The sequence below is a fragment of the Podarcis muralis genome, chromosome 2 (genome assembly GCF_964188315.1).
Source record: "Podarcis muralis chromosome 2, rPodMur119.hap1.1, whole genome shotgun sequence".
NCBI classification, from domain to species: Eukaryota; Metazoa; Chordata; class Lepidosauria; order Squamata; family Lacertidae; genus Podarcis; species Podarcis muralis.
The window spans coordinates 125,101,582-125,114,888 of NC_135656.1; the positions used below are offsets into that span (position 1 = coordinate 125,101,582).

The window sequence follows — 13,307 nt, forward strand, 5'->3', positions numbered from 1 at the left end:
GCTATAAAGCGGTACCTATTTATCTACTTGCACTTAAGGGTGCTTTTGAACTGCTAGGTGGGCAGGAGCTGGGACCGAACGACAGGAGCTCACCCCGCCGCGGGGATTCGAACCACCGACCTTCTGATCGGCAAGTCCTAGGCTCTGTGTTTTAACCCACAGCGCCACCCGCATCCCTTATTAGATTTGTATACTACCCACTAACTGAAGATCGCAGGGGAAATATTTGCAGAAAAATACAAATTGCGGCGGAGGAGCGAGGGAGAGGCCCTCTCGATTTATTTCATTCTGACTGCATATGCCACCTTATATAATAATAATAATAATAATAATAATAATAATAATAATAATAATATCCCGCCCTCCCTGGCCAGAGCCAGACTCAGGGCGGCTAATACCAATAAAATTACAGTAAAAACATAATGGGCGGGGGGGAGAGACCAATTTAAAATAAAGGTTCAAATGCAATTTAAAATGCAGCCTCATTTTAAAAGTAGCTCATAGATCAGAACCATAAGGGGAGAGAAACATAAGGGTCAGACGGAGTCCAAACTAAAGGCCAGGCGGAACAGCTCTGTCTTGCAGGCCCTGCGGAAAGATGTCAAGTCCCGCAGGGCCCTAGTCTCTTGTGACAGAGTGTTGCACCAAGTCAGGGCCAGTACTGAAAAGGCCCTAGTTGAGACCAACCTAACCACCTTGCGACCTGGGGCCTCCAAAATGTTGTCATTTGTGGACCTTAAGGTCCTCCGCGGGGCATACCAGGAGAGGTGGTCCCGTAGGTACGTGGGTCCTAGGCTGCAAGGATGGCTTCAGGGGGTTGGCCTAGATGACCTCCAGGGGCCCCTTGCAACTTCTCTAAGGCTCCCAAGGGGCCGCCCTTCTCCCCTTCTCCAATCGGAAAGGGCAGCCCTGCGCTTCGGAAGCAAAGGACGGTGGGAAATCCAGCCCTGCCAAGTCCCGTGAGCCAATCAGGTGTTTGCTTACCTTCGCCCCACGAGGCCCCGGGTAGCCAACTGGCCCCTGAGGACCAGACGGGCCCTGGAAGGGGGAACAGAGAGAGAGAGGAGGAGCCGGTCAAAGGAGACATCACAAGGAGGAACCCCCCCCCCCAAATGCCCACCAGAAGACCCTCAGGGATCAGGGCCTCTCAGCCCTGATCATTCCGCTCCTCCACCAGCATGACTTTTTTAAAAATTAGTTTTTATTAACTATTACAAGAAAATAAAAAGAAAAAATAGAAAAAAAATCAATACATAACACTGTAAACACATTTGTCTACGTATTTTCCAACATGCAGACTAGAAAAGAAAAGGGATGAAAGATAAAAGGAAAGGAAAAAGGAAAAAGAAAAAGAAAATACTTTTCACAATCAATAATACCAAATTTATACTTCAAACATTACAATATATAAACCCTAGTTAAAATATTCTAAAAGACGTCCACCGCATTCACCACACGTCTCTTTGTTTCACGTTTACATCTATTCCTCAGTCACTTCCTTTCCTTGAGCTCTTTCATAGTCCGTCAAATCTTTGTGTTCTCTATATTCTTCACAAGGTTAGTCTAAGCACAACCAAACTTTCGCATTTGAGCCTTGCTTGTGTGAATATTCATTTAAGCATTCCCATTGTTTCTGTACTGTAGTTTTGGATTTGTGTCTTATTAAATCCATCAGTTTACCAGCATGACTTTTAAGAGCTGCAGGGCAGGCTGAAATTCAACAGGTGCTGCCCGCTCCCCTTCTCCATGCCAGTCGAAGCTGGATTTCTGCCTGTGTTGGCTAAGAGGTAGGATGGGGAAATGACCGCCCCTGCTGCCCTCCGCCCCTCGACGCCCCCGTTTTCCCGGCATATCTCTGGATTTCAGGCAAGGTGGAAATACCAAGTTGCTCAGGATGCAACCCTCTCCTTCCACGCTGTGTGTCTGTGAGGGTCCCTACAAGAGAGGCCTTTTCAAAGTGCGTGCGAACCTGGGTTTCATAAGGACCTAAGAACCTAACCGTCTAGTCCAGTGGCCAACCAGATGCCTGTGAGGAAACAGCAAGCAGGATTCGAACGCAATTCTGGATTCTGGATTCAAGCAACTGGCATTCCAGCTAGTAGCCATCAAGGGCCCTCTCCTCTTCCCTGAATTTGCCTAACCCTGTTTTGAGGCCATCTAGGTTGGCAGCTGTCAATCACCGCCTCCAGTGGGAGGGAGTTCCACAAGTTAACAGTGCGCTGCATGTCTTTGTATGTGTGAGACTGCACTGCCTCCTGCTGGATGGAAAAGGAAGCGCTGCTCTCTGTGTCGATTCCTCCTGCCACCTAGTGTCTGGAAAGGGCATAGCAGGAGTGCAAAAATAAAAGCATATTTTTTGTGTGTACTTTGCTCTTCCTGGGATATTTTTTCACTTATGATCTGGAAACTGAGCTGCCTGCCCGCCCTGGAAAGGCTTGTTCTCCCTCTTGAAGACCCATTGCTGTCAGCAGAGACCCACAGGGTGTCAGTGGCTCAGAGAAACCGTCTGCCACCTACGGCTGTTCGTGGGCAGGAAAAGCCTCAGGGCGCTACTCCATACTTCCCCCATCACCCCCCCGGTTAGACTGCTGCCACGTGCTGGGCGTGGGGCTGCCCCTTCTCACCTGGTTTCCTTTGGTGCCTGGGTGCCCCTCTTTGCCAGGGTGGCCCTAAGAGAAAGGGGTGAAAGGAAGGAGAGAGAGAGAGCAAGAAGGAGTTGAGTTAATAATCCACGGGACTTGGATCGCTGCCTCCTTTTCAAATCCCACTATTTGGGGAGAGGGCAAATCTCCATGCCAGTCTGCCAGGGCCTTCTTTGCCCAGGGCCAGGGGAAAGCCGTTTGGGGACATGGGAGTTCAGCTGGAAAATGCCAGGAGAAGGGACAAAGGGTGTGGCTGCAGTTCACTTCCTGTCTAATATGACTAGCAGACTATGTAAAATGTGGGGGGTGGAATGATTACGATTATTTTATCATTATGCTTTGTATTGTGTTTTTATTATTATACTGCATAAATTATGTCCTTAATGTTGTACACCACCCTGGGATAAAGGGTGGTACCGTATGTAAATTGAAATTAATTATTATTACTACTACTACTACTGACCGTAGTTCACTTCCTGTTTAACATGGCTGCCACATCAACTCACTTCCTGTTTAACATGGCTGCCACATCAACTCACTTCCTGTTTAACATGGCTGCCACATCAACTCACTTCCTGTTTAACAAGGCTGCCATATCAACTCACTTCCTGTCTAATATGCCTGCCACATCAACTCACTTCCTGTCTAATATGGCTGCCTTCCTGTTTAACATGGCTACCAGGGAATGCAAAGAGTGCACTTCCTGTTCGAAACTGCCCCCTGTGGGCCCCAAAAGTGTCCGTCATGCCAACAGTTTTCCCTGTGGGAAGCTGATCTGTGACACTTTGTGGTGCCGACGTGACCAGGACAGAAGGACCACCCTTTGGGGGGATCTTAGGGGCCCTATGGACTCCTGCTCTTTTTTGCAAGGGGCCCAACCCGCTTGCGTTGCTGGGTAGGCCGGCCACAAAACTGCTGCAACATGGTTGCATGGTTGTGACGATGGGTGGGTGAAGGTGTTGGTGTGGGGACTGGCGTCCAGCATGGCGACTAGGAAAACCCCACCATAATCATGGTAACATTGTCTTCCACTTGACAGAAACAGTGGCTTCTCAGCGTTCTCTCTTCAGTGGGGACCCCAAGAAGGGTAGAGGACACGGCCACCAGCCACTTCCTGTTAAACATGGCTCCCGTCTTTGCTGGGGGGCCACTGAGCCAAGGGAGGCCTGAGGCAGTGGTGAGGGGAGGGACTTACAGGCGGGCCGTCAGAACCAGGCATCCCCGGAAGTCCAGGTTTCCCTCTGGGGCCCTGAAGGAGAAAATCCCATGAGCCCAAGAATGGTCACCCCAACCCTAAAACCCAACCCTAAAACCCAACCCAACCCTGAAATCCCAAACCAACCCTAAAACCCAGCCCTACCCAACCTAACCCAGTGGCCCCCTCCCTGCTTTGGTCTTTGGCGCGGCTGCCCCTCCTGGTCAGCAAGCCAGGGGTCCCTCCCAGCTCACCTTCTCCCCATGAGGTCCCATTGCACCTTGAGGTCCCGGCAATCCCTGAGAAGAAGGAGAAAGAGGAGAACGTCGGGTGAAGGGGGTCCTCCCAGCCCACTTCCTGGAGACGCCCTCCTGAGCCCCCCACCCAAGGACAAAAACGTCCACCCTCCCAGTTCTCTCTTGAGGCCCCTCAAACCCTTCCTTGCTCTGGGCTGTTCCTTTGGGACCAGAAGGTCAGAAGAGCCTGTGGGATCGGGCCCAAGGGGTCTCTCATTCTGCTGTTACAGTTGTCGGCCGGAGGCCTCCTCTAGAGATGTTTCCGGAGACGGTCAAAAAGGCCCCACACCAAACCCGGGAAGAATTTCTATTTCCCGGGCAAATTCACCCAATTTGATGCCTTTTTGTCTCCCCTTTCCATCTGAAGCAAAGAGAATCAGCCCATTTTCAGAGAAGCAGGCAAGCTGCAGCTTCGAAGGAGCACTTCTTGGAAGTTCTCTGTTCTCGAATAGAGAGATAAGCTTGCAAATGTTGCTTCCCTCTACTTTTTGAACCCACAAAAACACTCCACAGATGGGGAGCGGATGGAGCCAGTCCCTCTGCCATCTCCCAGCTCCAAAAATCCATTTAGTAGAGGACGTATCTGATATTAAACGGACGAGAGCAGATCTTAGCCAATAGGCTGATCCAAACACAGGAATCACAGCGCTGGAAGGGACCCCAGGGTCATCTAGTCCAACCCTCCAAAACGCAGGAATCAACGTTGGCCCGGAATCTATCTAGCAGCGTTTGGCGTTGGCTTCTCCCAACCTGAGGCCCTGGACTGCAACTCCCACCATTCCCTACACCCTGTGGGGCTGATGGGAATCGTAGTCTGAAAAGTCTGGAGGGCACCAGGTTGAGGAACGGCGGCTGGAGCTTCTCCTCAAAGCGATGTGTCTGGAGAGGAAAGGGGCCTGTGAGCCAGTCCTGATGGCCGCCGTACGGAACCTCCCCATTCAGGGGCAGTCTATCTCCCCGTGCCAGCCAGCCTGCAGACGTCATGCCGTGGGGGTGAGCGGGAAGGAGGATGTTGGGGACGGATCCAGCGGGGGTCCTCTGATGTGTTCACTCACCTGCGTCCCTGGTGTCCCCTGCTGGCCAGGGGGTCCCGGCTCCCCTTGAGGTCCCTGGTCAAAAACAAGAGATTCAGAGTCAGATTGTCGCAGTCCGAAACTGGCGAGCATCATGGCCCAGGACCCTCGTACCTACGGGACCGCCTCTCCTGGTATGTCCCACGGAGGACCTTAAGGTCTTCAACCAAAAACATATTGGAGGTCCCGGTCCACAGGGAGGTTAGGCTGGCCTCAACCAGAGACAGGGCCTTTTTGGTTGTGGCCCCAATCTGGTGGAACGCTCTGTCCCAATAGACCAGGGCCCTGCGGGACTTGACATCTTTCCGCAGGGAATGCAAGACGGAGCTGTTCCACCAGGCCTTTGACCAAGGCACAGCCTGACTCCCTCCTTCTGTAATCCTTATAGAACTCTAGCCCAATGGTTGCCATTAATTTGATTCTGAATTGATTTTAGAATGTATTTTAATTAATTGATTGTGTTTTTATGGAAACTGTGTTACTTTTATTGTTGTTAGCGGCTCTGAGCCCGGCTTCGGCTGGGGAGGGCGGGATATAAATAACATTTATTTATATTATTTATTTATTTATTTATTTATTTATTTAGGGGTGGGGGGCAGGCATGGGGCCCCTCATTGAGCCCCCTCAATGTACAGAAAAGGCAATGCAGAAATCGCAGCATCTCCGTCTTCCCTGCGGAACACCTTCAAAAGGGGCGAGAGAGCAATTTACTCATTTGTGACACCGATATCCCCAGCCACTTTCCTCCACGGAAGCACACACTGCGTATTTTTAACGCTCTCTTCATTTCCTAAAACTTATAGACCGCTTGACTATATTTAAAAAAAAACAAAAAACCACCCCGAAGTCCTCAAAGCAGATTTCAATAAGAGAAAACCATACGATCAAGAGAAATCTACAACCCTGCTTTAAAACACACAGAAAGTTAAAATACTAAAGCAAGGTAAAATTCACATGCATATTTTTTTTTAGTAACTATCAAAACAGGGATGTTTTCAGCAGGCGCTCAAAAGCGGACAGCTTCTTGGGATCAAGAGGCAGGGAGTTCCGAAGTGTAGATGCCACCACAGCCAGATATGGAATTCTTACAAACGCGGAAAGTGTCTTGTGTGGCACCTTGTAGTCAATTGAAGTGGTCCAGGGGGGGGGGCAAGTGGGGAAAGGCGATCTTGTGAGATCACCTGCTCCCCATTTTGTCCTCACAACAGCCTTGGGATGAGAGACCGTGAGAAGCCCAACGTCACACGGTGAAGCTCCTTGTCTGAGTGGCGCTTTGAGTCCTGGATTCCCAGGGAAGTTTGGGACAGCAGCCCACCCAGCGCCCACCATGAGGCACCCCGGGGCGACTCAAAGTAGCACAATTCAAAGTATTGGTGCTGACCTTTAAAGCCCTAAACGGCCTCAAAGGCCCAGGAGACCTGAAGGAGCGTCTCCACCCCCACCGTTCTGCCAGGACACCTGGGTTCATTTCCAAGGGCCTTCTGGCGGTTCCCCAACTGCGAGAAGCCAAGTTACAGGGAACCCGGCAGAGGGCCTTCTTGGTGGTGGCGCCCGCCCTGTGGAACGCCCTCCCACCAGATGTCAAAGAGAACAACAACTACCAGACTTCTAGAAGACATCTGAAGGCAGCCCTCTTTAGGGAAGCTTTTCATGTTTAATAAGTTATTGTATTTTAATATTCTGTTGGAAGCCGCCCAGAGTGGCCAGGGAAGCCCAACCAGATGGGCGGGGTATAAATAATAAATTATTATTATTATTACTCACCAGGTTCCCCTTGGGCCCATGGGGTCCATCCATGCCACGCACACCCTGTCAGGAGAACAGGCAGAGACACAAGAGGCGGTTAGGGCTGGGGGGCTGGGGGTGCAGCTCAGTGGGGCAGGAAAACCCCCTCCCCAGCACTTACCGGAGGGCCTGGGATCCCTGGGGGTCCTTTGGGGCCAAGAAGACCTCGGGGTCCCTGAAGGAAAGGAGAGAGAAACGGTCAGGCACTCACCTTCAGGGGGCTGGATCACAAAACTATCAAGTAGGAAGGGACCCCTAGAGTCATCTAGTCCAGCCCTCTGCTTGGCAAGAATCTGCCGCATCACACTGCTGGCCCATGTTTTTAATGCTCAACGTTTTACAGTGGGTGCTTGGGTTGTGAACGTGATCTGTGCGGGATGCACGTTCGCAACCCGCAGCGGCGTGTCTGTGCACGCACGGGTTGCGATTTGGCACTTCTGTGCATGCACAAAGCGCAATTTAGCGCTTCTGCGCATGTGCAACCGCCGAAATACATTCCGGTACTTCCAGGTTTCGGCGGTCTGTAACCCCAAAAAACACAACCTGAAGCGCCTGTAACCCGAGGGATGACTATTGTGTTTTTATGTCCATTGGAAGCCACCCACAGTGACTGGGGCAAGGCCGCAGTGGGTACAAATATTAATGTTGTTGTTGTTTTCTCCCCTGGACTGGAAATAGGGCTTGGACTGGATTAAAAAACTGCAGTAGTACTGTAGTAGTAATAACAATAAAAAGACACAGTCCACTGTACGGTGTCAAAGCACAGCAGCTACGAACCACCTTGATGTGACGTCCAGAAATTTGACAATACAGTGGACGCTCGGGTTGCGAACGTGATCTGTGCAGGATCCACGTTCGCAGCCCCCAGCGTTCGCAACCCGCAGCAGCACATCTGCGCATGCGCGGGTTGCGATTCAGCACTTCTGCACATGCGCAAAGCGCAATTTAGCACTTCTGCGCATGCATGAGCGCCAAAACCCGGAAGTAACCTGTTCCGGTACTTCTGGGTTTCGGCGGTCCGTAACCCAAGAAAATGCAACCTGAAGTGTCTGTAACCCGAGGTATGACTGTACTTGAAATAATAATAATAATAATAATAATAATAGCCACCTTTATTTTAAGGGTGGGTGGGGCTTCCGGGGAAGAGGGAGGGGCTTAAGGCCTTGTTGGCAGGAGGCCAATGTGGCTACGATCCAGCGGTCAGGAGGACTGTACCACTTCGGGCAGGAGGTGAGGACTCGCCACCTGCTTTCCCTGCCCCTTGTCACCCTCGGAGGACGAAGCCCCCGCCATTGGGATACGCCAATGGGGGCCCCAGACTTGGCCAGACCCCAAGATCCTTTGCAGGAACGGGACCATACGCACCGGTTCTCCAGGAAGCCCACGTTGGCCGACCTCTCCGTCGTCTCCCTGCATCGGGGGGGGGGGGGGGAGGGAGACAGAGTCACAAAGGAGCTCAGGGAACAACGGGGTCTCTGTGCATGTGCAGAATTCATCTCAGGGAACGCTGCCTCCGCCCCTCCACCAAAAAACACCCCTGTGTTTACTTGAGAGTAAATGCTCTCAAGCACGCCCCCCCCCCCCGCACGCACGCCAGTGGTAGCGTCAGAGAATCTCAACCCCTGCTGTTTTCGAATGGGCAGGTTGAAAAATAATGCGTATACTTGGTTTTTAATGTCTGATGTTTTTGATGCTTTCCTATTGGTTGGAAGCCACAATTATCATCATCGTCATCATCTTGGAACATAGAAAGAGCCTATCCTTGACAAACTGATAACACCAGTAGTATTTACTTGGACTTTTTCATTTTAACCCAGGTACAACTGGACTCGTTCTGGTTTTCTTTCTCACCTGTTGATCTTTGCCTGGGGTTACAAGGGTTCTCTCTGTTATAGATACGTTATAAAAGGGGTTTATATATATTAAAAAATGCAAAGAGATAAGGTCAAAAGGCCTGCGTAAGTCAGCGTCTTGTCCTCACAGTGCCTGCGGGAAATTGGCAATCAGGATTCGAACCCCTCTCCCTTCCTGTGGTTGCCAGCAGCTGGGATTCAGGAGCCTCGCTGCTTCCAGCCATGAACAGCCCTTTCCCCCTCCAGGAATTTCTCTCATCCCCTTGTAAAGCCATCCAACTTTGGCGGCCATCATGGGGGAGGGAGTTCCGTAGGTTAACCTGCGTGAATATGGACTTTTGAAATCCATCCTCAACAACGAGGAGAAGCAGGACTAAGATGTGGAGATATCCTTCAGAGATCCAAACCGTGGGGCGCTCCGAAAAATTAATGATTATAATTTGGACTATAATTTGATTTTTTTTATTTTAGTTTTTTTGTTTCAATTGGAGTACTATGATTGGATGTATTAACTGGATGTTTTTTATTGGAAAATCAACAAAAATGACTTTTTTAAAAAAAGAACTCCATCCTGAATCTTCTCACATTCCACTTCCCCGGACGTCCACCGGTTTGAGTCTTATGAGAGAGGGAAAATAACTTCCTCCCTTCCATGCACAATTTCGTAAATTTCTACCATGCCTCCTCCTCCTCTTCCAGGCTTTTCCTCCAAGATTAGAAGCTCCAAACTTGGCAACCTCGCAGGGGTCTCGCACCCCGACCCCTAGAATATTTCTGCTTTTTTCTACGCCCCCTTGACGGACGGACCTCTGTTGGATCAAACCCCACTGTATGTTCCCTGCACCCCAAATCTTTGCACCCGTGGCCAGTACTCACCCTCTCGCCATCTTCCCCGGGGGGACCAGGAACACCCTGAGATCCGGAGTCACCCTAGTGTGGGGTGAGAGAGACACACACTGATCAGAAGAGACACAGAAGAGCAGACCTCCTGCACGAGGCCCCGCCTCCTTCACCCAAGGGCTTCTGGGAACAGTAGTTTGTCGGGAATCTGAGTACGTGCAGCTCCTCACACAGAGTCAATTAGGGTTTGGCCGGCAGCCAAGGCAATGTGAAGGAGTACGTCTGCCTGGTGATACAGAGGCATGGAGACAGCTCCATGATTGGTCAAGGTCTCTCACAGGAATAATGATTAATGGTCGACTAACTGGAAGGTGTGCTAGCACGAGTTTGAGAGTAGGAGCTGGAGGTTGAGAGTTGTGAGTTGTGTATGAGAGAGCTAGCTAAAGATCCGTGTTCTGTTCCTTTAAATAGTCCACAGTATATAATAAACACCTAACTACAAATTCCTGGCTCCTGCTTCATCCATCCTGTCCGCAGCCAAGTTGCCAATTGCTTTTGTGAACTCTGCGTTTACTATGCTAGGTCTGGCTAAGGTCTTGCAACTAGTCAGAAAGTTGCGAAACACCAATAGGTTTTGCCAATAGGTTATGGGCCCAGGACGCTTCCAATGGGGTCAGGAAACCCAAGCTCCTTTGGGCTCCGTCTGGGCCTCCAGAGGAATGAGATGCAGAAGTTCAACAGGTGCATTCAGTGAGGGTGGAAGGATTCACCTGTTGAACTTCCGCCTGCCAGGGAGCGGTCAGAAAGTACCAAGGAAAGCCTAAATAATTTGTTGTTGTTGTTGTTGTTGTTGTTGTTGTTGTTGTTGTTAAGAGCCCCGTGGCAGCAGGATCACACCTGGACTGGATGGGCTCTCAGCTAAGAAATTGAGTGAGCAGCTTGTGAACCCTCTAAAAGATCTGATGTATGAAATTCTAAAAATAGGGAAGGTTCCAGAGACATGGAAAGAAGCATATATAACACTAATTCCAAAACAAGAGTCAGATTTTATGTCAGTTAAAAATTATAGACCTATTTCTCTATTAAACAATGATTACAAACTGTTTGCGTACATCTTAGCAAACAGATTAAAAAAGGTTTTAGAGGAATATATTCATAGAGACCAAGCAGGGTTTCTACCAGGTAGACAAATGAAAGACAATATAAGAACTATTTTGAATATAATAGAATACCTGGAAGTTAGAAATGAAAAACAAGCGGCCCTAATGTTTATAGACGCAGAGAAAGCCTTTGATAATATCTCTTGGGACTTTATGGAAAAAGTCCTAGAAGAGATGGAATTTGGAGAAAAATATAGGAGGGGAGTCCAAGCTATTTACTCAGAACAAAGAGCAAAACTAATTGAAAATCAAGTGATGACAAAACAGTATGAGATTCAGAAAGGAACAAGACAAGGATGCCTATTCTCACCACTTTTATTTATTATGGTCCTGGAAGTTTTAGCAAGGAATATTAGAGAGGATAAAAGAGAAGAAAGAACTATCCCAAGAGTTAGGAATTGAAATTCATAAAAAGTTAAGTACCTAGGAATATGGTTAACAACAAGAAACATAAATATATAAAAAGATAATTATGAGAAAATATGTTATGTTTCCATGTTATGGAAAATTGCAGCAATAAAGATGAGTGCTTTGCCAAAGATACTATTTCTATTTCAGATGATCCCGGTGATAAATAACAATATATCCGTCAAAAAATGGCAAAAAGATATTTCAAAATTTATCTGGAATGGGAAAAGACCAAAGATAAAACATAAGGATACTAACAGACTAAAGAGATAGAGGAGGCTTTTCCCTCCCAGATTTGAAATTGTATTTTGAAGCAGCATGTCTTATTTGGATAAAGGATTGGATAAAATTAGAAAAAGAAGAAGCGTTAGAATTAGAAGGACACGACAATAGATTTGACTGGCACTCATATTCATGGTATGGGAAAGGGGAAAATACTTAAAGGTTTTTCAAGTCATATAATAAGAAAGTCATTAATAAGAGTCTGGGAAAAATATAAAGTTCTGTTAGAGTGGAAAACACCATGGTGGCTGTCACCTACTGAAGTATATTCGCTTAAGTTGACCAAAAAAGTAAGCTGGTTGACATATAGAGAGTTATTAGCAGAAGAAGAAGGTAAACTCAAATTAAGAGAGTATGATGAGGTGAAAGACTGTTTACAAAATTGGTTACACCATAGGCAATTAAATGAACAATTTAAGGAAGACAATAAAAAGGGGTTTAGTTATACAATATCCAGATTTCAAAAAGAAATAGTGAAAGAGAATGTTACAGCATATAGTATTTTATTAGAGTGGGAAACCAAGGATGAAGAGGGTAAATCAGTTATGATTAAATGGGCTCAGGGTGTGGGGCACAACATCCAACTTGAAAGTTGGAAAAAATTATGGAAAGTTGATATAAAATTCACAGATTGCATACTATTAAGAGAGAATTACATGAAAATGATGTATAGATGGTATATCACACCAGTGAAAATGGCAAAGATGTTTAGGAAAGAAAATAACAGATGTTGGAGATGTAAGGAAAAGGAAGGAACATTTTATCATATGTGGTGGGAATGCAGATCCATTAAAAAATATTGGGAAATGATGCACAATGAATTGAAAAAAATGTTTAAAATGAATTTTGCCAAACACCCTGAAGCCTTTCTGTTAGGTACAGTGGTACCCCGCAAGACGAATGCCTCGCAAGACGGAAAACCCGCAAGACGAAAGGGTTTTCTGTTTCGGAGGCGCTTCGCAAGACGAATTTCCCTATGGGCTTGCTTCGCAAGACGAAAGCCCATAGGGAAATCTCCGGGGACCTGTTTTAAATTGCTGGCGGTCGGGAGCAAAGACTTTTGCCCACAGCCGGCCTTCAGAAGAGGTCCTGGACCTCTTCTGAAGGCTGGCAGGGGGCAAAAGTCTTTGCTCCCCCCCGCCTGCCTTCCCGGGACAGCGGAGACTTCTCCGCTGCCCCGGGCGATCTTAAAATGCTGGCGGGCGGGAGCGAAGCGGTCGCTGCCGACCCCCAGCATTTTAAAATCTCCCCGGGACAGCAGAGAAGTCCCGCCCCGCTCGGGATGGCGGCGCAGAGCTGTCTGCCGTCCCGGGATCAGCGCAGCTCTGCGCGGCCATCGGGAGCCGGGGGCGAAGCCCGCCCCGCTCCAGATGGCCGCGCAAAGCTGCCTGCAGTCGCCGGACTGCAGGCAGATCTGCGCCACCATCCCGAGCGGGGTGCTAAGTCCCGCCCCGCTCGGGATGGCGGCGCAGAGCTGTCTGCCGTCCCGGGATCAGCGCAGCTCTGCGCGGCCATCGGGAGCCGGGGGCGAAGCCCGCCCTGCTCCAGATGGCCGCGCAAAGCTGCCTGCAGTCGCCGGACTGCAGGCAGATCTGCGCCACCATCCCGAGCGGGGTGCTAAGTCCCGCCCCGCTCGGGATGGCGGTGCAGAGCTGTCTGCCGTCCCGGGATCAGCGCAGCTCTGCGCGGCCATCGGGAGCCGGGGGCGAAGCCCGCCCCGCTCCAGATGGCCGCGCAAAGCTGCCTGCAGTCGCGGGATTGGAGGCAGATCTG

The 13,307-nt window shown here is 49.2% G+C and overlaps 1 protein-coding gene across 1 annotated transcript in view; it reads right to left on the bottom strand.

The window, feature by feature from the left end:
* COL11A2 (collagen type XI alpha 2 chain) overlaps positions 1-13,307 on the bottom strand; it is a 103,513-nt gene that overhangs the window by 38,440 nt on the left and 51,766 nt on the right. The window contains exons 19-27 of the mRNA XM_077923418.1: positions 9,721-9,774; positions 8,357-8,401; positions 7,113-7,166; positions 6,971-7,015; positions 5,189-5,242; positions 4,092-4,136; positions 3,838-3,891; positions 2,625-2,669; positions 985-1,038 (exon numbers count right to left, since the gene is read on the bottom strand). Coding sequence (XP_077779544.1) covers positions 985-1,038; positions 2,625-2,669; positions 3,838-3,891; positions 4,092-4,136; positions 5,189-5,242; positions 6,971-7,015; positions 7,113-7,166; positions 8,357-8,401; positions 9,721-9,774 — 450 coding nt within the window. The remainder of the gene's footprint in view (positions 1-984; positions 1,039-2,624; positions 2,670-3,837; positions 3,892-4,091; positions 4,137-5,188; positions 5,243-6,970; positions 7,016-7,112; positions 7,167-8,356; positions 8,402-9,720; positions 9,775-13,307) is intronic.